Genomic DNA, 24,941 nt, shown 5'->3' with positions numbered 1-24,941 from the left:
ACAATTGCGCTACCCCTCCATCCGACTACCACTCTTCCACCTGAGCGCACTGCGACATGGAGATTCCAAGAGAAAACTGAGGTGATTAGATATTTAGGGGTGAACATTATGTCGATCCTGAACAACCTGTTCCAAGCAAACTTTTTTGCCCCTCTGGGACACCGTTAAATCCGATTTGAACAGATGGGCCAAACGATAGCCATCTTGGGCAGCAAGGTTCATGTCTATCAAAATGAACATTCTTCCTAGATTCTTCTTCCTTTTCCAGTCCCCATCAGTCGTCATCCCAGATGCATTGTTGGTAGAAATCAAGCGAACGCTGTTAACTTTTCTATGGGCGGAATCCAAGCCCACGATTCCTTATAAAACTCTAATCCTCCCAAAAGATAAGGGAGGCGTAGGGTTTCCTGACTTCTCGAAATACTATAGGGCTGCCCAATTTAGGAATTTCTCTGACCACCTCTGGGAAAACCGCAAAAACAGTGGGTGCCCTTGGAGCACACTCTTTGCTCCGATCACATTCACATTAGGTGAATGGTTGTGGGTTCCACAAGCCTCCATACCCCGCAGGGTCTGGGAACACCCAGTCCTGTGGACTATGTGGCGCACCTCACAATCCATGAAGGGAATAATTGTGTGGCACCCCCCATAGCTGTATATGGTCCCCCAATACACGACTTCTAAGTAAGGTTCCTCGCTTTCAACCATTATATGAAGAGGGTTTAGTTAGAGCTAGGCAAACGTGGAGGAAGTGAGCTTACCCCTCGAAAGAAGAGCTAGAACATGCGTTGCACGGCATCCCCATCACCCCCCCCCTTTTACTTGCAACTTAAGAATACCCTCCATGACACTCGATGGGGTGACTGCTTGCGCCACAGCCTTACCGCATTTGAACAAGTCTTAGTAAAGAATTGAGGCTCAAGGGTACTCATCGCCGACCTATATAAAGCACTCCTCACCAGGGGTCACCCAACACGTCCAACTTCTGAATCCAAGTGGGACATGGATCTTGCATTACACGATTCACCAAATATATGGCAGGCAATTTACAGAGGAGTATTGAGTTCATCAACTTCTATGCAATACAAAATGCACAATGTAAAACTGTTAAGATGGCACCTCTGAGGCTCTCCGAAATGTACCCAGGGACTATCCCGTATTGTTGGAGGGGTTGTGGGGAACTGAGTGACTACTGGCACCAACGGTGGAACTGTGTGCATGTCCAGATTTATTGGAGCGAGGTACTGGGGTGGATTCGAGCAGTAGACGGGATCCCCAGGACGCTTTCTCCATTATTGGTGCTGTTTGACATTGAATCGGAGAATCGCAGTGCATCCAATATGCTTTTTTGATTGTCATACTTGATGAAATGTATTTCTTTTTAAAACAAGAAAAAAAATAAACACAATATCTGGGGAGGCGAGGGGTGAGGAGGATGGGATGGGATATGGTCGTAAGAAGCCAAAAAACTGATCTTTTTCATCCCCAAAGTCCGCAAACAGTACAAATGTTCGGTGACAGTCCTGTGATTTTTGCGAACACTTCAGATGTTTGGGGACAGCTATGCCTATCTCTGCATTACAGGGTTGGTGAAAAGCAGTTTTGGGGATGGCTTATAACTGGCCCCACTCAATGAAACTGCATGAAATGTTTGAATCCTATTCTAGACCTGATTCAGAGTGATTTTGCAAGGTTTGGTGGGATTCTGTCAAGAGGGGGCAAAATTAGAGGGGGGGTCCCAAAATATTGTAAAGGCTTATAACTTTGTTGCCATTTGATGAATGTAGACAAAAGTGTCCAGAAAGATTATAGACCCAACCTGGAATGTTTGTGTACAGTCTGAATGGTTTTTGTCAAGTGGGGGCCAAGTTATTTGACTATTGTATGTACATACATTTTGAAAAAAATAAAAACATGGGCGAATTTCCAGCAAACTCATGTAAGGAGCCTTAGCAAGGACCTTAAAAGCATGGTTTTGAAAAAGTGTCTGCGTTTTATTTTTTGACAAGTGTTGTAATGTAGGTACAAAAAAAATTATACTTTTGGTGCCTTCGCTTTCTGCCGGCTGCCATGGAAAGGGAAGAGGGGCTCTGTACGGAGCCACGCCTTCCCTTTCCATGGTGGCCATCTCGGAAAAGGATTTTCTTTCCAACAGGGAAAATCCTATCGATTTTTTTTAGCACCCCGGGTTCCCGGTTTTGGAACCCGGGGTGCTAATGGTCTTCATTCCCCATTGCAGGGGCTAGTACGGGGAATAAAGCTCCGGAGCCCTTATTATCCGCCCTTGCTTCGCTTGGGCCGATAACTTAAGCTGCCTGGCCGATTATCCCCCGTTCCAGGGACTGCAACAGGGGTTAACGCCACATTATTCCCATTAGCATAACACAAAATACTAATGGAAATGTTGGAACATGGTATTGATTTTATGTACTTTACTGAGAAATGTAAAGTAGATTGAGTCTATAAGATTTTTTTTTTTTTAAACTGTGAAAGGTGGTTCCTAAAGGAACCTTCCATTTGTTGTTTGATGTATTATTTTTTTTTGCAGGAGAGGTTAGAACGTAAGGTGGGGAGGGAAATGAGGGAAGAGGCACTAAGCACTAATATGGTGGGGCAGGTGCAGGGCTGCACTGGGAACCAAAAGAAGCCCAGGAAATAATTTTCAAAGTGGCCCCATATTACACACTTTCAGCAAGCCCAACCATGTTCCTATGAAAACATTTGGAAAGAGGCCCAGGGCGCAGAGGCCTACCAGAAAATCTCCTGAGTTCGCTAGAGGCCAGTCCAACCCTGGTTCAAGTGCCCGAGTCAAGAGACTGCTTATTTACAAAGCATTTTCCAATGGGATTAAACCATTGAAAAACACTTTTGTAAATCAGGCCCTGGAGCTTATCAAAATTAGAAGAGCATAGAACTGATTCTGCTCACACTTTTCACTACTCCAAAGAAGCCTTGTTCATGATATTGCCACATATGTAAAAATAACAGTGGCCAATCATATACTGGACATCACAAAGTGTCTTGGTCTGTGGGGACGCGCAGTACCTGCTGCCGTGAGTATAGGGAGTAACAAAGGTTGGGCTGCTTCCAGCCACAAGGCTTTTCATTGTGCCTGTTTTAGCAAGGCCGTGCTGCCAGATCCCCAACCCATGTGATGCGCTTCTAGAGACAAGTACCTCCCACCAACCTCCTCAGCAGCCCATCAGACCCACGGGGCCTCACAGTTAGGGCTTATCACCTCTTCGTTTAAAGTAATGGCCCATTTAAGAACTTTTGTTTTGGACAAGGCGTTGAAAGGTGGAATTTTATTCTGAAAGCACATACAGAAAAACTGGATGCCACCCAAATCTGTCTTCTTTGAAGACAATTAAAATATTTTGACCAAAAAAAAAAAAAAAAAAAAAAAACCTCAAATATCTCAATAGTATTCATATGCCCGCATTTGGTGCGTTAAATAAAAAAAAGAATTGGGAGGGGGGGGGGGCAGAATGTCACATTTAACTTGCATCATATGAAGCATGCCTTTGTTAAAAGATGCAAAAGGTTAGCATTTCACATTATCTTTTGTTATGATTAAGTCTTGAAACACAGCCTTAAAGCCATTTATCATTTTGTGGAATTGCATTCTGGTATTTGTAGTCTTCAGGATGGGGTGATAAGGTACAATAAGGTAGTGCGTTTAAATGTGAGGTATATACGAAGGCAGTGAGTGTAAATAGATTTACAGCAAGGCAGTCGGTGCAAACAGAGCTACACAATAAGGCAGTGAGCGCACATTAACGTATAATACAGGGTGAGAACAGACGGTGGTGGTACAAGGAAGAGAATTCAATTCAGTCAAATGTACAACAAGCGGGTGAGTGCAGACTGAGGTGCAAAATGGCAGTAAGTGCCGATTGCAGGCACGCAATTCCTTCTTTAGCAGTTGAACTTCCTGTCTCAATATATGCTGGAAATGTGGCTGTAGTTTGTAACAGCGAGGAATTGCGCATGACTGGTTTTAAAACACAGCATGTTCTTAAGTTCCACTGGCAGGCTCGTGTTGGGTAAAGGAAACAAGGCAGGGAGCAAAAGCGAATAGTGAAGAAGTCAGGGGTAATAGTCCTATGCTGCCCATTCTCACTGGAGGGTGCAGGCAACGGGGGAGAAATGGATTAAACTCCCGTCAATATTGTCTCTCTGTAACAGGCACAATAATGCTAATATACAAGGACCTTGCCACCGAGGTCTGACTGGTATCATACGATACTTTCCCTGTTACCGCTCTCCCCCAGGCATCCTGGAAATAGGAATTGGGGTCTCCCGCGCACAACCTCATTAACCCCTTTGCCTAAATAACATGTCACTAGTGCCTGTGCAGCGCCGCTCTCAGCTCCAAATTGCTACAAATCTGCTCTTTGTGAACCTGCAGTCAGGAATACGATTTGCAGTTTCAAGACTTCAAATGAAATCCCTTCACCACCACCCATGATAAAAGTTAGCTGATTTGCAAAGATTACGCCCAAGCCGCTCTATTCGACAGCCACGCTATTCGCGCCTCTGGCGCTAGTGGGTTTCATGCTAACTTAATAGATGGCACGCAGGAAAATGATCCAAATGGTGAATAATGCCTGCATCAGGACAGAGGAAAAGAAAGAGCTTGGTGTGTGAATTGTCAGCGAGCCCTCGTTTGCACAGAGTCATTTGCCCGGGCGTTGACACCACCTAATGCACTGCCCTGCAGGCGCACGTTGCTAATGTGATGCCAGGACCGCAGAATTGCCCCTCTCGTGACAGTTCGAGAGTGGACAATAGAAGCGCCGTTCACAATTAACATGTCTCTGCAATCATGTTACTGAGTGAGAATTACATTACCCTCACGCATGCCTCCAACTTTGTCAGGCTGCAGTCCTCAACGGAGCACCGATGTCAGGCGGGCTGCACTTGCGCATGCGAGCACAGTCCCATGGATGCTAGAACATGTGTGGTTTGTGCGGTGCCATCCCGTAATTGCGCAGGCACGGGCCACGGACAGGAAAGCAGCAGCCAGCGAAGAGCGATGAGGAAACCACCCAGGCTGGCTCAGGCTGGCCTGGATCAGAGATGATCATAATGTTCGTCCCCATTTAAATGTATGTATCCTTCCCCCAAAGCAAGAAAAGAGGCCCTATGCGCCCGTGACCTGCCGGGGAAAGTCCCGGTCTCCCAGTGGGCCAGTCCAGCACTGGGCAGGTGAGCAGGTGAAGATGTTGCGCGTGCGTTACTTCTATGGTAGGCGCAGTGTTTTTCATGCTCCTAGATTACAGCTTCCAGAGCACTTTGAAATTGTTTCCCCCTGCAGTGTGGTGTGTATATACAGATGACGGTTTTCGAAAGATATGGATCAACAGCCCCTTTTATTGCTTGCAAAAATGCTGGGATTTTGTGTCCCAGAGAAGTAGGCTGTGTGGTTACAGAATTGGTTGAAGATGAGGTGGAGAAAGCCAGGTACATGCAAGTAGGACTCACATTAGTTCGTAGTACTCATATTTGTCCACTCTGAGTCAGTTTAAGGGGTAGATACAGCTTGCACCAGTCAGAAATATTCCAGATAGAACTCGGTGGGGGTCGTGCAGCTTTGGCTGCACTCCCCATACTGAGTGTGCAATGTGCGCTTTCACGCACATCAACTCGGGGGGTTTTTACCGAAGGGAAAAGGGCACTCAGCCGTTGCGACGGCTGACCGCCCCTCCTCTGCCTACTCATATTTCACTACATGACCCCGCTCCGGGACAGCAAGCATTTTTCACACTCTAGCGAACTGTACAGCGAGACAACTCCATTGGAGACCCTCATTCCAGACACAGCGGGTCATGGGGCACCCAACAGATTATCGGGTGGTTGCCTTATTTCCTGTATTTTAGGTTGGCAGTTTTTGTCCATACCTCGTGTACTAATATCATATTTTAAACACCCAAGTGAGCGGGGGATGGGCACCCGAGATTCGCTTCACATACACGGAACAATTTGAAACATACTCGCGTTTCGATCTCGAACGTTAAGCTATGCATACTATTCTATTTACAATGTTATGAATTGGTTGCCAGACCAAGATGGTGCCATGTAGGACCGATGCCCATGCACACCGTGTTACTTAGCAACTTAGACTGCATTAGTCGAGCTGCAAACGTCGAGCGGGGTTGATGTAAGCAGCGTTCACTGTACAGGGCCCATTGGATAGTAATATTTTGACAGAACCACAGCGCTAAACTTCCAGTCTTAGTCAGACTTTAGCAGGATCAATGATAATGGGGACCTCTGCATTCCCACAGTCGTATACATGGCTAATGGAGATTGATCAGATGAGGTGCGCCCATAAGCTTTAACAACTTCTCTTGCTAGCCTGGTAACACGTGGCTGCAGTGTATATTAAGTGTTATATAGAAACGTCACAAACCCCAACCAGCTGCTTTTATCTCTTGCTTAAGGTTACATAATTAGCATGAGAACTCGACCTACAGCGAAGTTGCACGTGGTGCCTCAGGGTCCTTCGCTACAGCTACATAGACGTGCCTGCCACTCTATACATTAATTTCTGACCCTGCCCTGTAAGCTTAAGACTCCAATCTACAGCACTGAGGCGCACCCTCATTGTGATTGGAGGGGAGTGATGCGATCTTACATTGTGACAACTTCATTTGAATGTAAATACCAACACATAGAATACCTGGCTTCCTGTGTCACCCCACAGGTACTACATTGATTTGGAATAATAACACAAAGGAACTATATGCTCCAAGGACCTGACGAAGGATCTTATGATGATCCGAAATGTGTTGGCACAACTCTAAAGAGAACACCCATGAGTGGAGCCTATTAGGATGTTGTATGTTAATCATTGGACTCACTGTTTGCAACAGTGAACATTTCTGTGAAGAGATATAACACAATTGTATATAGTATCATCAGAATTTTGTGTTTTGTTTGGAATTGAGTATCTTTGGGAATCAGGTCAATTGTGAATTTGTTGTTTTGAACTTGGCGAAATCTGAGAATTTCTACTTTTTGCTTTATGACACTTATTTTTTTAATTATAAGTTTGAAAAAGCACCGAGTTTACAGCATCTTTGTGTCTTACTAAATGAATGGAGAATTGAGATGGGACTCCTGTCCACTCTCTAATTTTGAAAGTATATATTGACTATAGAGTCGCATACTCTGAGAAGGTATTGATCAACAACTGAATTATTGTGATTTTTGCATTAATTGCTTAGGGATTTTGTTCCAGATCCCATAGAAGTACCTATAGAGGTTACCTGCTGGCATACAACAGGTCTTGTTTTTTGGTTTACTGTTGCAAGAAACCCCAAGTGACCTTGGGGCTATCGTCCTCTTAGCACCTGAAGAAAATTGACCATTAGTACTACGGACACTAAAGAAAATAGGATATGTAAATAAAGTGCAGGCTGTCCCCTGTGAGGGAAACTCAGAATACAGACTTTAAATTAAATATGGGTTTGGAAATATGGGTGCTCAGGTAAACATTTCAGCAGCAATCGGTCAATTATTGGTATTTCAAAAAAGTAGAGAAGGTGACTTAAAAGTCACTCCTGCCCCTTAAGGCAGACCGGAGGGGACAAGGCTACTAAAATTACCTTTAGCTCTGGTATTTCGGGGCGCCATAGCATTGAACCAGGCTTTTTGGTGTCGAACCAGGAATCGGGGTACTCTCAGCACCAAGTCCAGGAGTGGTGTTGACTGGATCAAATGATCCGGTGCAAATTGTAAGCGGCATGTGGATCAAAGATACTGGGAAATGGCAGGCCAGATCTGGTCGGCGGCACTGGAAGACTCTCTGGTCTCGAGAAACAAAGACTGGCCTTTCGCGCAAGCAGGCTCAACTGGCTCACTACAGCATCACAGTACTGCAGCAGCAAAAGCTTGGCGTTCAAAGAGGCTGGTAACTAGGCTGTGAGTGTAGAGTTGGGGATGCAAAAAGACTTGCCGGTTCTCGGATTCCGAAACTGTAGATCTTTGGCATCATGCAGAAGGCAGTCAAGGTAAAAGAGGACCATGGCAATTCCCTTGCAGCAGCTGGCAATTAAGTAGCTCTGATATGCAGCGAGAGCCAACTTTCTTGGATCTTTGGGTGCTGGGAAACTTAGTCCAGGGTTTCAGGGGCAAGGCATGGCGTTTCTTCTACCCTTCCCAACCAGACATTTTTGTAGAGGGCACTTTCAAGGTTCTGGGCACCAGGGTCTTAGTTGCAGTAGGCCTTGTTCAGTCCCAAATAGGCAGTTGGGACAATTGGGTAGAAGAGCTTTCCGCTTCTGGGACAGACCACTGGCAGATGACTTAAGTAGACTGTACTTCCAATCAGGATCCAGTGAATCCTTCAACAAGTGGTGTGGGTGGGTTCCTCCCACCATATAGGAAAAATGCCACAGTGGATTGGTCCAGAGCAAGCCTATTGTTAAGGTTCCAAACCAGACTGCTGTAACAAATGTCATTTGCGTTCTGATGGTATACCCAGACTCTTGCCTGCAGGAAGAAAGGGGGTGGGGAGGGAAGTTTGGGAGTTGTAGCAAAATCCAAGATCACAAGACCCTGTTTGGGCTGGAGCCTTCCCCTGGGCTGTTCTAACTCCACCTCAGTCTGCCTACATCAAAAGGACTCCAGTAATCAGCATCCTAGTGTCAAGTGGCCACTGTAATAATGTGACTGTCTTTGAAGCACTGGTTCCTAGAAGATCTCACAGTAAATGGTCCTGTTCCCTGGAGGTGACAACCATTCCCTAGGAGAATCAAAGAGTGGGCTTACTGGGCGGACCAAACGTGTCATTGTGGGTGTACCCAAACAGCTCAATGAACACCAAGACCTCTCATGAATGAGTCACTGTCCATCACGCTGATGACAAAAATAGCATCAAATGCCCCGTGTTATCTCAATAGCCACCAAGTCAAACCCAGATATGGTTCATATTTGCTTTTACCTACCGCCAACAGCTTACCATGGTGCACAATTGATATTTTGTACAAAAGATGCATACAGTTAAAAAGCCACCTCTGTCTGTTGGAACTTGGGACACAGCAACTGTGTTCTGGAATTCACGTGTGACCCTTTAACCTGTCCTGCTGCCACTGCTGGGGATGTCAGGAGATGGTCAGATGAAACCACATGTGTGAATTAAGCTTTTTAGCATGGAGTATTATAAAAAGCGGGATCCGATTAGCAGATTCCACCTTCAGAAACAGAATTAACTTCATCATTGTACTATTAAAACAAGCTCAGGCTATCGCACCCTCATGGCTATCACAGCTGCATCACCACACCAGATTGTGTACCTGCTACTGAGGGCAACACAGAGCAAACGGTTTTTCAACTATGCCTAAGCCAACATGTTTTCCCATTTCCATCTGAAAAGACTCTGAAGAACAGGGGAGGGTTCAAAAGGAGACACACAGCTGGGTTTGACCACAGTAGTTGGAAGTGGGATTGCGACAAACAACGCATTTACCTTTGTGTCCCAAGGGTCGAGGTTACACCCCTTGCTATCACTCTTACCCACCAACTTCGCAGTTGCCGGCAATAAACGATTGCTAATTATGGGCGAAAACTCGCAGACGTTCTCCCTCCTATGACACAGACTTGCCATTTTACCAGCATGGAATGGGGGTCACTAGTGTCACTAAAGTGGTAACTACCACGGGGATGGGCACCCGCTAACATTCGCAGCAATGAAAACCATATTTTAACGTCTTCTTGTCACTTAGTTACTTGACACAGTAACTGACTTGTGACAAAGTAAAAAAAAATTTTTTTTAAAAAAAAGTAATTCAGACTATGCCTTACCAAATCATTTGATTTTAGACGCAAAGCGCTAAAATAAAAGTAACATTAGTACGTCAAACAAAAAGGACACGCCCACCCTAAATACCTTGCATCAACACACGCTTTCATTTATTAGCACTTGTCAAATTAAATGACGTCTTATGTAAAAGGGACCAGTCTTGTGTTTCAAGCACCAGGTACTGGAAAAAAATAAAAAATTAAATCGAAACGCCGCCTACCCCCTCTCTCTTCAATCCCTCCAGGTAGCGTTTCCAACGACCAGAAGTCAACTTTACGACAGCCCTCAAAACTCGCCTTTTTAACCACTTCTTGCAATACTCGTTATCTGAAAGATGTGCGAATTCCACAACCCCAAGTGCGGGCGATGCATTGTCACGATCCCTCTTAGCCTGCAGTCACAGGCTCCACTACATATTTAAAACGTGTTCTTCAATATGTCGCACCCACTCCCTTGGGGTTACTGCTCCTCACAAAGCAGCTAAAGGGCATTGCTAAGTGCCCCAAAATGAGCCAATTAGGGTGACCAGGTTTTTCCCGGAGTGTCCCAGTATTTGGTGTTTTGTCCCCCTTTCTCAAGATTATGTGTCCATTGGAAACTGCCGTGGTCCCGGTTTTTTGTAGTAGGTTTTCATAGCTGGCAGGCATGAATGCACAGTCTCGCACAGAAGAAATGCTGCATTTTACATTTTAGAACTAAGATAGTATTAGTTTGTGATATAATATGCGTTTCTTTGAACATCAACACTTAAACCCCATTCTCCTCCAAACGCTACTGAAGTATAGTGAGAGAGTTAGTCCTACTTTTATGTAAGCTGCCCTGTCCCGGTTTTTTACTTCAAATCTGGTCACCCTAGCGCTCTCTGGTACCAACAAATCTGCCTCCATCGTTGCCGCGGATTGGGGGGTTATGCTGTCTAAGACCATCTTCGCCAGTGTCTGTATACATTTACCATACACCGCATATCAGTCTCTTCCTCCCCTCCACTCTCGCTTTTCTCATGCCCAGTGCTTGCTTTCCCGAGAAGCCACCCACGTAGACCCTGCCTTGCTCTCCGAAACACATACGCAGCAGGTTTAGAGCCGGTTATTCAGGAAGCGCACACACACGTTTACCCCTCCCCTAATGCATACCATCTTTAGTCTTCCGGCGTTATGCATGCATCGCATACCGCCGTGGCCGTGTACAATGGCTTGGGGTCGTCATAACCTACTTTTCCGCATTCCGCAGTATTTTTTGTGCTTTGTTGGTTACTTCAAAGTCACCAACAACAAAGTGTTTTAAACCACTGACTCGGAATATAATTTTCCCATACAAAGGTTGTACATATTCCTTCAAATAAACGTGTAGATCAAGAGGTTGTATTTCCATTAGTTGGGCGTAGGATCTGGAACAGAGGGTTGGTGAGGTTTCACCCAAGAGCAGAAACAGGAAGGCAGAAGGGTAGGCAGGCACCATAAGGGAGCGCCACCCTAACAGTGTGGTCAACAAGGCAAAAGCAGAGCAAGCCCGGCGCACCACCGGCGGCCAAGCGTCCCAGTTGCACAAACAAACCTATTCAACAGTGGCAAAGTGGCAAAGAGATCTAGAAGAGCAGGGTTAGATGGGGTGCTTGGCATAGGTCAAGCCATTATTTAAAACGGCCATGAAGAGCTACTTTTGACTCCCCAGGCCAGCCTGTGCCATACAAACATGCCTATGTGACATTGGAAACAGCCCCAAAAGGAACATCAGGACCCCAACAAACGATGTAAAGCACAAGGGGTCAAATGTTCTCTATCCACCTGGCTGTGCACTAGCTCATCGATGCCCAGAGGAAGCAGTTTGCCGGATGCTGCTCTATCCTCCTAGAACTGCTCTTCGCACCTGGTAATTCAATCTCTGTTAAGCTGTATGCAGTGTCCGTTTTTTAGCTTTGGCTATTAGGTACCACTTTAGCAGCATCTTAAGCTGACGTTCTTGCATTAGAGTAAAGATAAGCGACAGGTTGTATGCGAGGAGAGACTAGAACGGTGCAGTTGCTGGACTATCAAGCCATGGACCACTCCAGTTCATGCTAATCCCCAAGGCATTCTGATCCGCAACACAACGTCATTTAATCTATTTGAGCTAGTCCCATTACATATTATCATCACTCTTCATGCGGTATAGGGCCCGACTGTAGATGTAACTGGCATTGTAAAAAAGCACTTGGTTGGTTGCCCTAATCAAGTGTACCTTCGGCCACTTCATTTATAAGAATAAAAGGAACATTTGAACATATGATTTGGGAATGCTATGAGCTGAGAACATTCTGAAGGAAAGTGTCTTTGAAACTGAATGAAGTTCTCATGCTTGATGTAGAATTTGACTATGTGAGTGCGATTGTGGGCGAGGATGATTTGGTGGCTGACCTCAAATACCCACAGAAATGCTGGTTTTACAGTGCATCTATTTCGGCTAAAAAAGTAATTCTAAGAAAATGGAAAAAGGTGGAAAGGTCAAAGTATGAAGAATGGGTTTCAGATCTAAGACAGGTGGCCAGAATGACGAGACCGATTCTCTACAGATACAAAAAAAGATTAATTTGTTTGATCTGATATGGGGTAGGTTCCTGGATCTATTTGCTTAAAAAGTTTCATTGTCCGTCTAATGGTAGTTTATTAGCCTTCCAATCAACTGTGATGAATGTGATGTATTTGATTTTATTGTGTTGGTTTACTGTTATATCGATATGTTCTTATGCTTTTAAAACTTAATAAAAATGGAAATTAAAAAAATATATATCCTCGCAGTCCTGGGCAAAACAAGCATTGGCAAAACCAATGACTTTCATTTAGGTATTACATTGGTACTTTTCGAGACGCCGACATAACATGGCCAGGTAATCTCACACTGTCTCCTTTTGCCATTTTAAGAGAAAATAAAAAAATTAAAAAATATTTTTTTAAAAATCGGAGTTCAGACAGTGGTGGGGTACGAAGAAAGGTACAAAGTCAGTAGTGGGGTGGAACCCGGTGGAGGCTTGAAGGTAGACGAAGCTGGAGAAGAGGACAGTGGTCGTTTGCGTTTTAAAGGATAAGAAAATACGAAAGTAACTTGCAACGAAAGATAATCGTGTTCGATATGTGGCTCAGTGGGGGTCAAGCGGGGCTGAAAAGTCAGAATGAGTGGGTGTGGATAGGAGGGAGGACATGGAAAGTTCCCATGTGTACCCAAAGTGGGAACAGAAAGCTTGTAAACAGCGAGCAGGTTGGGGGTAGCAGGTCTTTTGCAACTTGCTATGGCGTGCGTATGCAAGTCCTCCCTTTTCAAATTGCAGAGTTTATCCAGAGTCTAGGTTAACAAGTTCAGGGGGTAAAAGGGCAGAGTCAACTGCCAAGTAAATCAAACTGCTGAACAAGCTAAATAATTTACCATGTAGCAAATTCACCCCTTATGTGGGAAACAATTATTTCCTTTGTAAATTACGACATCATAATGTTGACGTCATAGGGATTCAATGGGTTATCATATGGGAAAGGGCAGAGCGCGCTTGCAGATTTGGAGACACAGAACATATCATAGCGGAGGGAACAGGGCAGAAATTGACAATTGGCGTGGAAGGAGGCTAGTTTAAAAACTTCTACTTGAAAATGTCAGTGCCTAGGTTGAAGTCAGAAAAGGTGAAAAGGGTGTCTAAGATGTAGTCACCTTAAGGAATCCCCAAACAGGTCCAGAAGGGTACTAAACAAAGACAGTCCTCAGGGGTGGATGAACAAAAAAAGTGTTCCAAGAACACGTGGTAACATTTAGGAAAGGGAGGAAAAGGAGTAACGGAATGCCATCTGTGCCGGTGCAACAGCCCGAGCTTTTTTTTGTACTTTTAATACAAAATGATGCTGGAGATTCTTTGTCAGAAAGTTACATCTGCTAGTCAGATCGCACGTTGACACTACTCTATGCTGAAAAGTACAGTGCAACCATGTACCTCTTCTGGGACAGTCTACTGACCCTCCCTACCCCCAGCAGCAGCCTTGTAATATGCCAACATGGCAGTTACAGCGCAGCAAGTGCATTCCTGCAAACACACTACTACTGGAAAGTAAAGTTTCAACATCTAGGAGCAGCTTTTAACCATGGACAACCCATATCCAAATTAAATATAATTATGGTAACCACAGGGCATGGTGGTAGTTAATATAAGCCATGTCTGGCTTGATATCGGGGCCTACATGAATATGCAGTTATAATGGCCAAAATCACTTGACCACATTTTATTGTCAGCCTGGTTTCTAGTGACCCATACAACTTTCAGGGCCTTTCTGCACCAGCTTTCTGTGAATGCGTTTCACCCAAAACAAAATCATTTGCATTAAGGCCTAGAAACCACTTTGTTCTCTATGGGAAGCATCGTCACCATCCCCAGTGGACAGGGTGTAAGGAGGATGCCAGTGCCTCAAAGGAAGAACTTCCAGGACAATACAGAGGTCATACCCGGGTGGTAATTAAGGCCTGCATGAGTTGATGGGTGGAAGGGCAGGGGCGGGCCCGTTTGCGTAGTCCAAGGGAGAAGTTAAAATCCAGACAATGGTCCCATCATCTTCGATTCTTTTATGCCACTTGAAGTTCTTGTGCCCCCTCCCCACGTCCTCCCGACAAGCACTCCAGGACTGACATCACCAGGAAAAGACTTGTTACAGCAGCCAGGATTGGACACTTTGCCGAAGGCTTGAACAGGACCAATCCGCTGGGGCAAAAAGGACTAGATAAATAAGGGGGTGTATCCAACATTCCCTTGGTTGATTCATCTTTGGACATTGGAAGAAGGTGGTTTCACCTTGAATTGTATTAAGTTATTTTCATAGCAGTGAAGATAAAGACTCATGGGAGGGAGAGCCCTCAACCTATTTTACAACAAGGAGGCAAAGGTATACCCGTCAGTTTGGCCCATTTCAGTGGAATGACTGCTGGTTTAGTAGTAGCATCAGGCTAAGTAGGTGGTTTACGCACTACTAATACTAATCCCTGTACTCCTGCATAGCAGGAGTACATTAATCAAAAGGGGTGTTCATAGAAAATTAACTTACAGAAAGGAGAAAAGGCAAACTGTGTGCGTTTGTTGTGGAAAGCTGTGTGCATTCAGTGTTTCAGCTGGATCCAAGCTCAGGATGAAAGAGTCATGGCGGGGATATGGAGACATAAAACAATAGTGAGATCTGGACAATAATAGGGGTTACTGTACACACAGGCATTGCATTCACACACACAACAAATTAGAATGTTAGCTCTGCAATGACAAATTTATACATGACTCAATGTAATATCATTTAACCACTAGTAATTGCCTCCATGAAAGCTCTGCTAGCCAATAGGTGAAGTTCTCGCGCAGTCACTTAATTCCATTTTCTTCCGGTTAAAACACCAAAAACTATACATGCATCCTAACACCCATCATTCACCCTTAGGCTTTCCTTTTGTTGCGTGTTGAGTTAAGGCTCCAAGTTTGGGTCTCCCTGATTTTTCCCCGAACTGCCATTTTCCCCACTCTCCTTGGCCCAGTTTCAATGTCACCCCACAGGCTATGGTCTGGCTGCACTCTGGGTTGGACCCATTTCTCCTCTACATGTATATGGGCCAGTGCTTTAAAACCACTATGGTGGCGAGTAGTGCAGCACAAGAACGAGAGACTAATTAACAAACAGCAAATGAGCCTACATGTGTTCCTGCTGTGTGTTGGGCTTTTGAAAACACAGGCCGTCCTATAAATGTGAGCTTTTGTCATTAGCTTTCAGTTAGTAGGATGCTGCCTTTTCATGGACATTTAGTTTATTACAGAGACCCATGCAGATGCGGACCTGGTCCTGTTCCATCTGTGCAAACCTGGAAGGCTGCCGATGCACATGCGTCGCTCGCATTGGACCTGCATGTATTGCTATCCGGTGCTAGGTTACCAGCTCATCTTTCTGCACAAGCCTACTTTCATAATCCACACAAAAACCGTTTCCTTATTCTTCCGGCAGAGCGCATGTGCCTGCTTTTCCACTAATTGCAGGCACACCACACGCGTTCTCTTCATTCCTGCTCAGTCTAGAAATAAAGCATCCAGAGTCACATGACAGAGTCACTTAACCCTGCAATATTCTCGCACAAATAACCAAAGCTCTGCCCTGAACCAACGATTCCACCAGTTGTTTGGGACATGTGGCTCCACATGAGAAGACAGGCAACTGACTGTATGCGTTTGAAGCACAGGTCAGGATATCCTGGTTGGCCATCAGGAATGCCACGTCACTCCACATTTAGCACAGGAATTGTACCCAGGGTATAGACCAGGACAGTTAATTCAGAAGACTATGCTTCCTGCAGGGAAATCAGAGTAACTTTTCCACTGCAGGTCACAGGTGCAGGCGGAACCAAACATTTTAGAGGCAGCTCAATGTTATTTTATAGGACAGATTATCCAAAAACGATGAAGCTGGATTGGAGCAATTTCATTAAATATTTATAGACAAAATTGGTGTCTCAGAAATATGCTTAAGTACATTATCAATAAAAACAGAAACTAATACGGCAAGCAGAACAAAGACCAACAATGCCGGAAAGCAAGATGTCGGCCCAGTATAGTGTGCACCACTTCAAGAGCTGCCCTTTTGCCGTTTAGGACATTTTTCATGCACCCGGATGCCACCTAGTATATCGCAGCTCTACCGAGTGGGAAATTAAAGACACAGATTTCAAGAGACGTTTTGAGTCGTTACATTCGTTTCCGCGATCAATGCCCGCATTTAAGAATAAAATCCAAACAGCATTTCAGAAAGACCAACAAAATAAATAGCCAAATCGGCTGCACAGGACTTCATCATTATATGCAATTCTTGCCTCGTACGGTCTTGAAACCTGATAATATTCGATGGGTAGCAAGCACAGCACTGCCTGCAGATAACGTGTTTACAGTCATGTCGGGTCCCCCTCCCCACAACCTGCCACTTCACACTGGAGTCAACGTTCTCCATACTGGGCTGCCGCGCAGGCAGAGATCTGGAAAGTATACGCATGAACGTCTCCCACATTCCCAAAGGAGGGAGTCCTCATCTCAAAACCAGGAAGAGAGCAGGAAACGCACCCCCAAACATAACACTGTAATAAAAGGGGGGGGGAGAAATCGCCAGCGATCGACTATAACCCATAAACCGAGACAAAGTCCAGAAGTGGGACACATCCGAATTCTATACCAATAAGAATTTCCAATAATCAACCAAGACCTATAAAGGAACACACAAGAATTATGCCTTGGCCTGGAGGATTTGGGTCTTTGGATTTACAAAAAAAATGCATTTATGCAGACACTTGGAGCAAAAGTCCATTTACAAAGAACATTGTCAACAAGGCCTCCCAGAAGTTGCTTATTAGCATTCAAAAAGGTACTGCGACAATAGAAAGGGATCGTTACACATAAATGGTTTTAATTGCATTAAATATCTTGCTCAGGCCCAAAGATGTAATTTATGTTTTGCTGGCGTTAAATGTTTTTAAGTGAGCTTTAGGGGGCCGGGGGATTGGGGGGCAGCACTATAAAATCACTGAAGTTCTGATTTATTGAAAGATCAATTAAATCTAGCTTGACAAAACAAAAAGCGAGTTGCCCGCCATTTCATGCCAAATAATAAGTGATTCGAAATGAGATTCTATTCGCAATACAATATTGTGCATTTATCCTACCTTGCTGTGGTGGAAATTAGGAAATCAAGAATGGTCCCACAAATAAAAAGACATATTTCCAGTTACAGGTTACTTCACCAACTTCCATTCTATATAATGCAAAATGCAATGCATCCATGCTGTGCACATGCCAAACTGCTGTTCCTTATAAAAGGAAGAACATGCAGCAATTGTATAAGAATTGCCTGAAAAAGGAAAAAAAAAAAAAAAGTGTCTCGTGCTGAAAACTTGTCATGAACATCTGCAGCCTCAAAAGAAAAACATGCTTTCAAGATAATTTGTAAATGGAACAAGCCATAAGCAAAGAAACAATATGGCCAGTTAAGAAAATGAGACAACCCTTCCATGTATTGTTAACCCTCAATTAAACCAAAGCTCGCAGAACATGAAACCACACAACTACAGACAACAGAACTCACAGAATCCTTTTGAAGGTGCCTGAAATCACCCTTTCAGAAGGCAGGCGCATCCATAACTCCAGCTGTATGACCATTTTGCAAACTAACCCTCTTGCTGTCCCGTGGCCATGTGTGTATCTGAAGGCTGTCACTTGCGCAAAAAAAGAGAAGACATTGGCCAAAAAAAGAGAAGACATTGGCCAACAAGAAAGATGCCAAGAATAAAGGCAAAGTTAAAAGACATGGGTTCTTGGCCTAGTCTTCTAAAAAAAAAAAAAAAGGTGTTGTGTGAATTGGACCACCATTTACTGAAACTTGTTCAGGTGTGGTTTTGTAGGCTTGAACTATTTTGGTTCAGGCAGGCATATGTAAGGTCTACAGAACGCAACAAACAAGTTCCTTCGCCGTGTGTCATCACCCATTTCCCAGCGTTCAGCACTTATTTTATTCCATCTTTCCTTTTACCATTACCGTGTATCAGCCCTTCTTTTTTCCGTGCATACTGGGCTGCAATTTTTTCTTTTACGTTCTATAAGTGTGAATTATTTTTATCTGAAACGATGCATATTCCTCCTACTCGTATTTCAGCTGTAGGACAAAACAAAAACAAAAAAATAACAGTAAAAGAAAACTGTCCGTTTTGGTTCCTTGTGCTGATCCATAGCGAAAAGAAACACAACAATGATGTAAACAAAGAAACTGTCAATTTTTATGCTCCATACACTGGTATATTTTTAGAAGTATAGCGTCCAATGACTTCGCAACAAAGATAGATTTCTTGCCATGGTGAGAAAAATGCTGTACCAGTCAGCAACGTGTTGAGATGAAACCCAGCCCAACCTTTAGGATAACTATTCTCAAAACACTGCATGAAGCATCTTCATATTGCAATCTAGGAAGCAGCGATCTTCCAGGGCTATTGGAGTGCAACAGTGTTCCCCATTGTGAATAGTACTATTTACTTTAGGACAACCGCCGAATGCTAGAAGGGAAATCATTCTGCATTTCTAACACCAGTCTCACACAAACAGCAGGGTTCTCCTCAGAACATTACGCAAGCTCCTTTCAACCACCTGTGGGTCGCGCCCCGGTACTGACTCTTGGTGCCAGCCCTGCTAAAAAAAGATTCACTTCCTACTCGGCTGTTCCACTTAATTGGATTCCAAGTGTTCTAGGGATTTAGTGGGATCAAGTTGCTATGTTTTTAGGAGACAGTTTTCTTTCCTTCAATTGCTTTGGATGATCTTTACTACCAGCCCCACTACCCCCGTGGCCTCAAAATCGCACACTACTAGTAGTAAAAGAGAAACAAGGTTACATTGTGTAGCCTTTTACGCTATGCTGTTTGTATATGGCAAGCATAGCAGCAGGGGAACCTCAGACACAAAACCTTGACATTCTCTTCCGCTAATTGATAAGCAAATTACACAATCTGCGGGCCTGTAATTGACCAGCAACGTCACTTTGATGAACTAGTGACAAAACAATAAGACAGCAGGGGCGGAGGTGGGAAGTAGAAGTGCAGTGCTTGATGTGCCTCCTTCAAAAAGGATGAGAAGAAAAACAAAAAAAAGGAATACGTGAGAAATATGTGCTAAAAAGCATTTCCTGGGTACAGGGCATCACCCAATTGGCAAGACCTACCTCTGTAGAACAACTTTTCCACCAAGTTACTAAAGTTACTGTCACATATTTTTAAGTACATTCTAGAGGATGCCAAATGTAGGAGTATCCAAACAAATGGAAAGGAAAACTTTCTTACACAGTCCTTACATTTGAATAAAATAATAAAAACAAAGTGAATGAATGGGATCTGCTTGGTAGTATCAGAATATTTAACATCTGACAGAAGTACTGACAATTCCAAAAAGCACACAGGGTGTCATGCAAATCGTACGTCTACTACATAATTAAAAACAAAAAAGTTTGAAATGTGATTAAAATGTATATTTATGGGAATCTCAAATAACCAATCTAGGTGTAATAACGTATGCGCATATTAAGGCACACATTGTCATGGGGTGAATGTATCTACAGGTAGTAGTATGTGTTAAGCTTACCACAGCTAAAGAAAGTGCCAAAATATCTCTACTATTTTAATACCTGATGTATGTCTATTGTGTGACTCAGTGTCACCACCAGATACACCTGTCTAATGTATTCCTTTGTCAACCAATTTTACTATAGTATGCTAGCACATTTGAAATGAACCAAAAGCAGGGCTGTTAGGGAGCTAGCTGGGAGGATATGGGGGGGAAAGAAGGGGGGTTCTCCGGGGCTCTGACCCAGCAAGGTAAAAAGTTCCCTTACTGGTTTTCCCCAATGTAGTTGATTGAGTGAAGAGTGACCTTGCCCAGCAGATGTCACCAGCACCCAAAGTTTGCAATCAGATCAGTTTGACACATTAGATTATTTCTTATACTCTGAAGGGAAAAATAATATACATACAACTTTGGATTTTCTCGACAGGTTATATAGCAGTCACACTTTTAAAATGAAATTAATGAGAATCATGGATTTCCTTCAAAAGAACAGAGGGAACCAGGACAGATATTTGAATATTTGTACTGCGGATACATTCTACACCTTCTTAAATAGACGTTGCTCCTTTGCTGGACCACGCGCACAAGCTTAAAACTTTTTTTTTTTTTTTTAGAAGGCCCATTATGATTTTTAACTCGTCCAAATATTTTTTGGGACTGGTTTGGACCGCCTCCTCGATTTTTATCCTACCTACAGTACTAAAACCATCACTACCGAAATACATATAAAGACATTGTCAAACGAAAAGCCAGGGACTTGAAACCAGTGTCCACGTTGCCATGAGCACCAGAGGTGCCGATCCACCACCGTGTACCACCGCTTGCTTGTCAGTGCTGGTGGGTATGAATTGCACTAATACTGGCAACAGGAGAAAGCGATCGAAATATACACACATCTGCAAATAGTTGGCTATGAAAACGCCAAAAGGGAATAGAATGAGGAACGTGGGAGGCAGGTATAGGGACACTGCTGCTGGGATGGACTCACAATATAGGGTACAAGCAGCTGCGGGGCTCTGCAGGACTTTGCAACAACTCCAAACACAGCACACGACTAATGGGGGCTATAAGGGGTCTTGAGAAGCACGCAGTTAGTATGGATATACTGATCCCCATTTATCAAGGGGGGGGAGAAGAGGGGTGAAACAGGTACTTGGGATTAACATACATAATAACGGCAGCCCAGAACACTTACAGCAGAAGCGGGTTTACTGCCCTTGCTATTGGATGCTAGAAGGGGGTGTCGCGGGTAATTTTTTAAGAGCCATTGTGAGATTAAATTTAAAGGGTATTGGAGTGATGGTCTAGATTTGCTGGATTGACTTCGCAGGGGGTAACGAGACGAGTTAGCCAATTAATTGTAGTTAATTTTGCTCATGCAAAATGAAAAAGAAAACGTGTCTACGGTGCTCTTTGTGCGATTACCATCAAGTATGCTAGTGTCCCATCTAATGGCTGTGTAGTCTTGGAACCTAAAACGCCAGAAAGTAACCATGTGCAGGTGGCATGTGCATTATTGCAGTTATGTGCGACGCTAATGTTAGATTCATGAACTAGAAACAATCCTGCAAGTATCTACTGAGTAGGACTGCAACAGGATTCGCGAGCAGCAGCCTGGCCAACGCTGTCACCAGCAGCAGCAGGGCTGCGCCTCCCAATAGTCCGGCAGAGATCGGCTTCCCCGGAAGCGTCGCCACAATCACAGGCACCTCTGAGCTGCCCTCCACGAGCGGCAAGGGCAGGCCGGTTCCTGCCTTCCAGGCTGAACCGCTTTAGGAGGAACGCCGCTCGCCCCCTCTTCTAATCTTTCTAAACAGACGCTCAAGCTCACACGTCGGAGGGGGGGCACAAACTAGAGGACACAGACCTAAACATGTACAGAACTTGTGCAGGAAGCAACGCTGCCCGAGCCTGCCCCGGGTGGCTTCCCATGCGGCACTGCGGGCATGATTTGACGCGGCGGCGGCGGCGGCGAGGCATCCGCGGGCGCGCACTCACTCACCCAGCAGCAGCAGCTTGAGCTCCTGGCGGGCGTCCCGCTTGTCCTTTTTGAGCTGGCGCTCGATCTCCCGGTTTATCCTCTGCTGCTCCTTCTCCTCGGCAGACAGGCAGCAGCCCGCCATCCTGCACGACTGCAGCGACAAGTGTGCCCCGCCGCCGGGAAACAAGCACCTGACTCCGTCCCCTCTGTACCTTTACCAAACAGTGTCAACAAAAAGGTGAAAACAACACCCACGCTCCCTCCCCTGTAAAAAAAAAAAGTGTGGGGGGGACACCGACTGGCCCGGACTCCGGCAGAGTTCTCTTCCACGCTCCCGACAGTTCAACGCTTCGTGTCTCTCACTCCTCTTCCTCCTTCCCCCAGCTCGGAAAGTTTACATCAAACCTCTAAAAAAAAAAAAATGCCCGACAGGGGGGGGGGGGCAGCACCTCAACAGAAACTAGTGGCGCTAAGGTGGGCTCCTCAACACAGGTCTGAGGCGGGCCTGCTCCTCCTGCAGGAAGCTGGCGGGATTGGGTGGCGACCTGGGGGGGCTGTCCGGCCTCATCCACGGCTTCTTTGGAGATTTGTCTTGGTAGAAGGCAAGTTGAGCTGTAGGGAGAGGCCGGGCTGCGAAGGGGCGTGACTGTAGAGGAGTGCCGCTGGACTCGCAATGGGCGGGGGCACATGCAGTCCAGGTCAGTAAACTGCTAGGGGAAATGTTTTGCTTCCTTAGTGGAGACAAGTGGGAGGAGGAGAAGGAGAGCGGGCGGGACCAACTGTTTCTCCTCACGTGCACCCCGATGGCTAATGGTTCTAGGTGGGGTATGCACAGCACCTCACCGGCCCTTTATTGCAGCTGCAGGTAAAATCTAGTCTACCTGTCAAACTAGATAGGTTTTAATTAATCCTATTCGGATTGTTTGACACTGCAATCCTTGTTCAACTTTAACTTTTCGTTCTAATGCCTTTCGTTTGGCCATTACTCCCTTTTTAAATTGTATTTTTTACTGGAAAATTAATTGAGAAAACGGCGGAGAAGTACACTCATTCTAAAATACTCACATAATGTGGAATTGAGATTCTTTTTTCGTAGTATAAATGTTGCAAGCGCTCAAATGAGTATAGGAGGGAAGCTCTGGTAAGTGTTGACGGGACTGGGGACACAGCCACCGGAGGAAACGAGACCACACCGCATGGAGGAGATTCATGTAATCCTTTCTTTATTCCTCTTCCTTTACTTTACAATCCCCTCCTCTTCTGTTTCCGCCCTCAGCCCCCATCTAAGGCCCCTCCTCATAAAAGGCCCTGGAGATTTCCCTCATGACACCCACCCACATATCTTTTTTCAAGCCCTCATATTTCTTATACTAGGCGTGCAGGATTCTGGACAACCTGTGTCCATGTAACTCTCTACTTCCTTTGCGGTGGTGTCCACCGGGCTCAACTGTCACTTTCTTCGCCCTCCCTTGCGGTATGTTGTCTCTCTTCATCTTCAATATTCTCTCCATCCAGTGGTCTCAGTAACCTTTTGAAGTGGGACGCCTTTCTTGTTATTTCTTGGTAGTCGCTCTGAGCTGTTACCATGGTGCTCTTGACTTCTTTAACTTGGAGCAGAGTGTCTGCATACCTGGTGTCCGTCTTCTTGTTCTGCTGTTGTTTAATGAGTGCTTCTTCTCCTACTACAAATTCCTTTGCCTTGGCTCCTCTTCTTTGGTCTGCCTGTTGTCAGGCCGTAGCTTGACCTGGGTGCCTCCCTCTTCCCCCTTCTCGCCCTGCTCCGCGCTTCCCCTCTTCCTCCTCTCGCTGGATGACTCCTGAGCAAACTTGTCCTTGGCCAGTATGACATCAGGAGTTTTCCTGCAGTCTCCACTGTGGCCTCTTGTGGGGTATTCCTGCACTGTCTCTGCATTCTGCACACGCCAGCTGGCTCGATATATTCTCTATTGCTGCCTTCTAAAGCGTTCTTTTAATCAATTACATAAACCGCTCTGCCATCCCATTTGCTTGTTGCCAAAGGGGGGTGACTTTCTGGTGTTGAAACCCCATGTGATGTGCAAATCTATTAAAGGGATGGTCTAGTAAAAATTTTTATTTAAAAAATAGATAGGCAACATAAAAAAAAATACTAGCATTCTCCGTTTTAAAACTTTGTATGTAAAATTTTGAGCTATTCAAGCAGCGTTTTCCAACACAACCGCGTTGTTTCTGCCTGAATCTGCTTTCCCATTTGGGGCTCTCGGGCTCCCCACGGGGAGCCCGAGAGCCCCAAATGGGAAATCAGCTGCAGGTAGAAACACTACGCGGCATGTAAACATAACCGCGTGTGTTTCTGCCTGCTGTGGCTTTCACTTTGGGTCTCCGGTGCTCCTGGGAGCACCGGAGACCCAAAGTGATAGCCACAGCAGGCAGAAACACACGCGGTTATGTTGGAAAACGCTGCGGTTTTTCTTTCCAAGTTTCTCAGGCTCCTCCGAGCCGGAGGAGCCTGAGAAACTTGGAAAGAAAAACCGCAGCGTTTTCTAACACAATAAAGTTGTATTTATGTTTGCGGTCGCTTCAAAAGCGACCGCAAACATGAATACAACCTTTTTAAAGCTGCAGTTTTATTTCTAAGTTTTCCGGGCTCCTCCAGCCCGGAAAACTTAGAAAAAAAACGCAGCTAGTGCTTATTTAAAAAAAAAATAGCACTTAGCGAGATTCAGCTGCAGCTTTCCTGCTCTGGTCTCCGGTCCCTGTCCTCCGCCTACAGCACTAATGAAGGGGAAAGCCACCCAGCGGTAGCCTTTGTTTACTACAGCTGGCTGGCTTTTCCTTCATTAGTGCCGCAAAAGCAAAAGTCAGCACAGGAGGGCCTCTATTTCACAAAATGGATGCGCCCATGTGCTTGCTTTTGCGAATTTTTAGCTTGAATAGCTCAAAATTTTACATAGGAAGTTTTAAAACGGAGAATGCTAGTATTTTTTTTTTATGTTGCCTATCTATTTTTTAAATAAAATTTTTTACTAGACCATCCCTTTAAAATCATTCAC

General features: G+C 44.9%; 1 protein-coding gene across 1 annotated transcript in view; it reads right to left on the bottom strand.

Moving 5' to 3' along the window:
* The window catches only part of LOC138510338 (guanine nucleotide-binding protein subunit alpha-14), an 879,850-nt gene extending 857,232 nt beyond the window's left edge, over positions 1 to 22,618 (bottom strand). The window contains exon 1 of the mRNA XM_069625903.1: positions 21,931 to 22,618. Coding sequence (XP_069482004.1) covers positions 21,931 to 22,051 — 121 coding nt within the window. The 5' untranslated portion in view covers positions 22,052 to 22,618. The remainder of the gene's footprint in view (positions 1 to 21,930) is intronic.
* Positions 22,619 to 24,941: the final 2,323 nt, after the last annotated feature.

This window comes from Ambystoma mexicanum, chromosome 6p (genome assembly GCF_040938575.1).
Source record: "Ambystoma mexicanum isolate Mex_15411 chromosome 6p, UKY_AmexF1_1, whole genome shotgun sequence".
Taxonomy (NCBI): domain Eukaryota; kingdom Metazoa; phylum Chordata; class Amphibia; order Caudata; family Ambystomatidae; genus Ambystoma; species Ambystoma mexicanum.
Note: the sequence above shows the minus strand (reverse complement) of the source record. Positions and strands in the feature narration are given on the sequence as shown.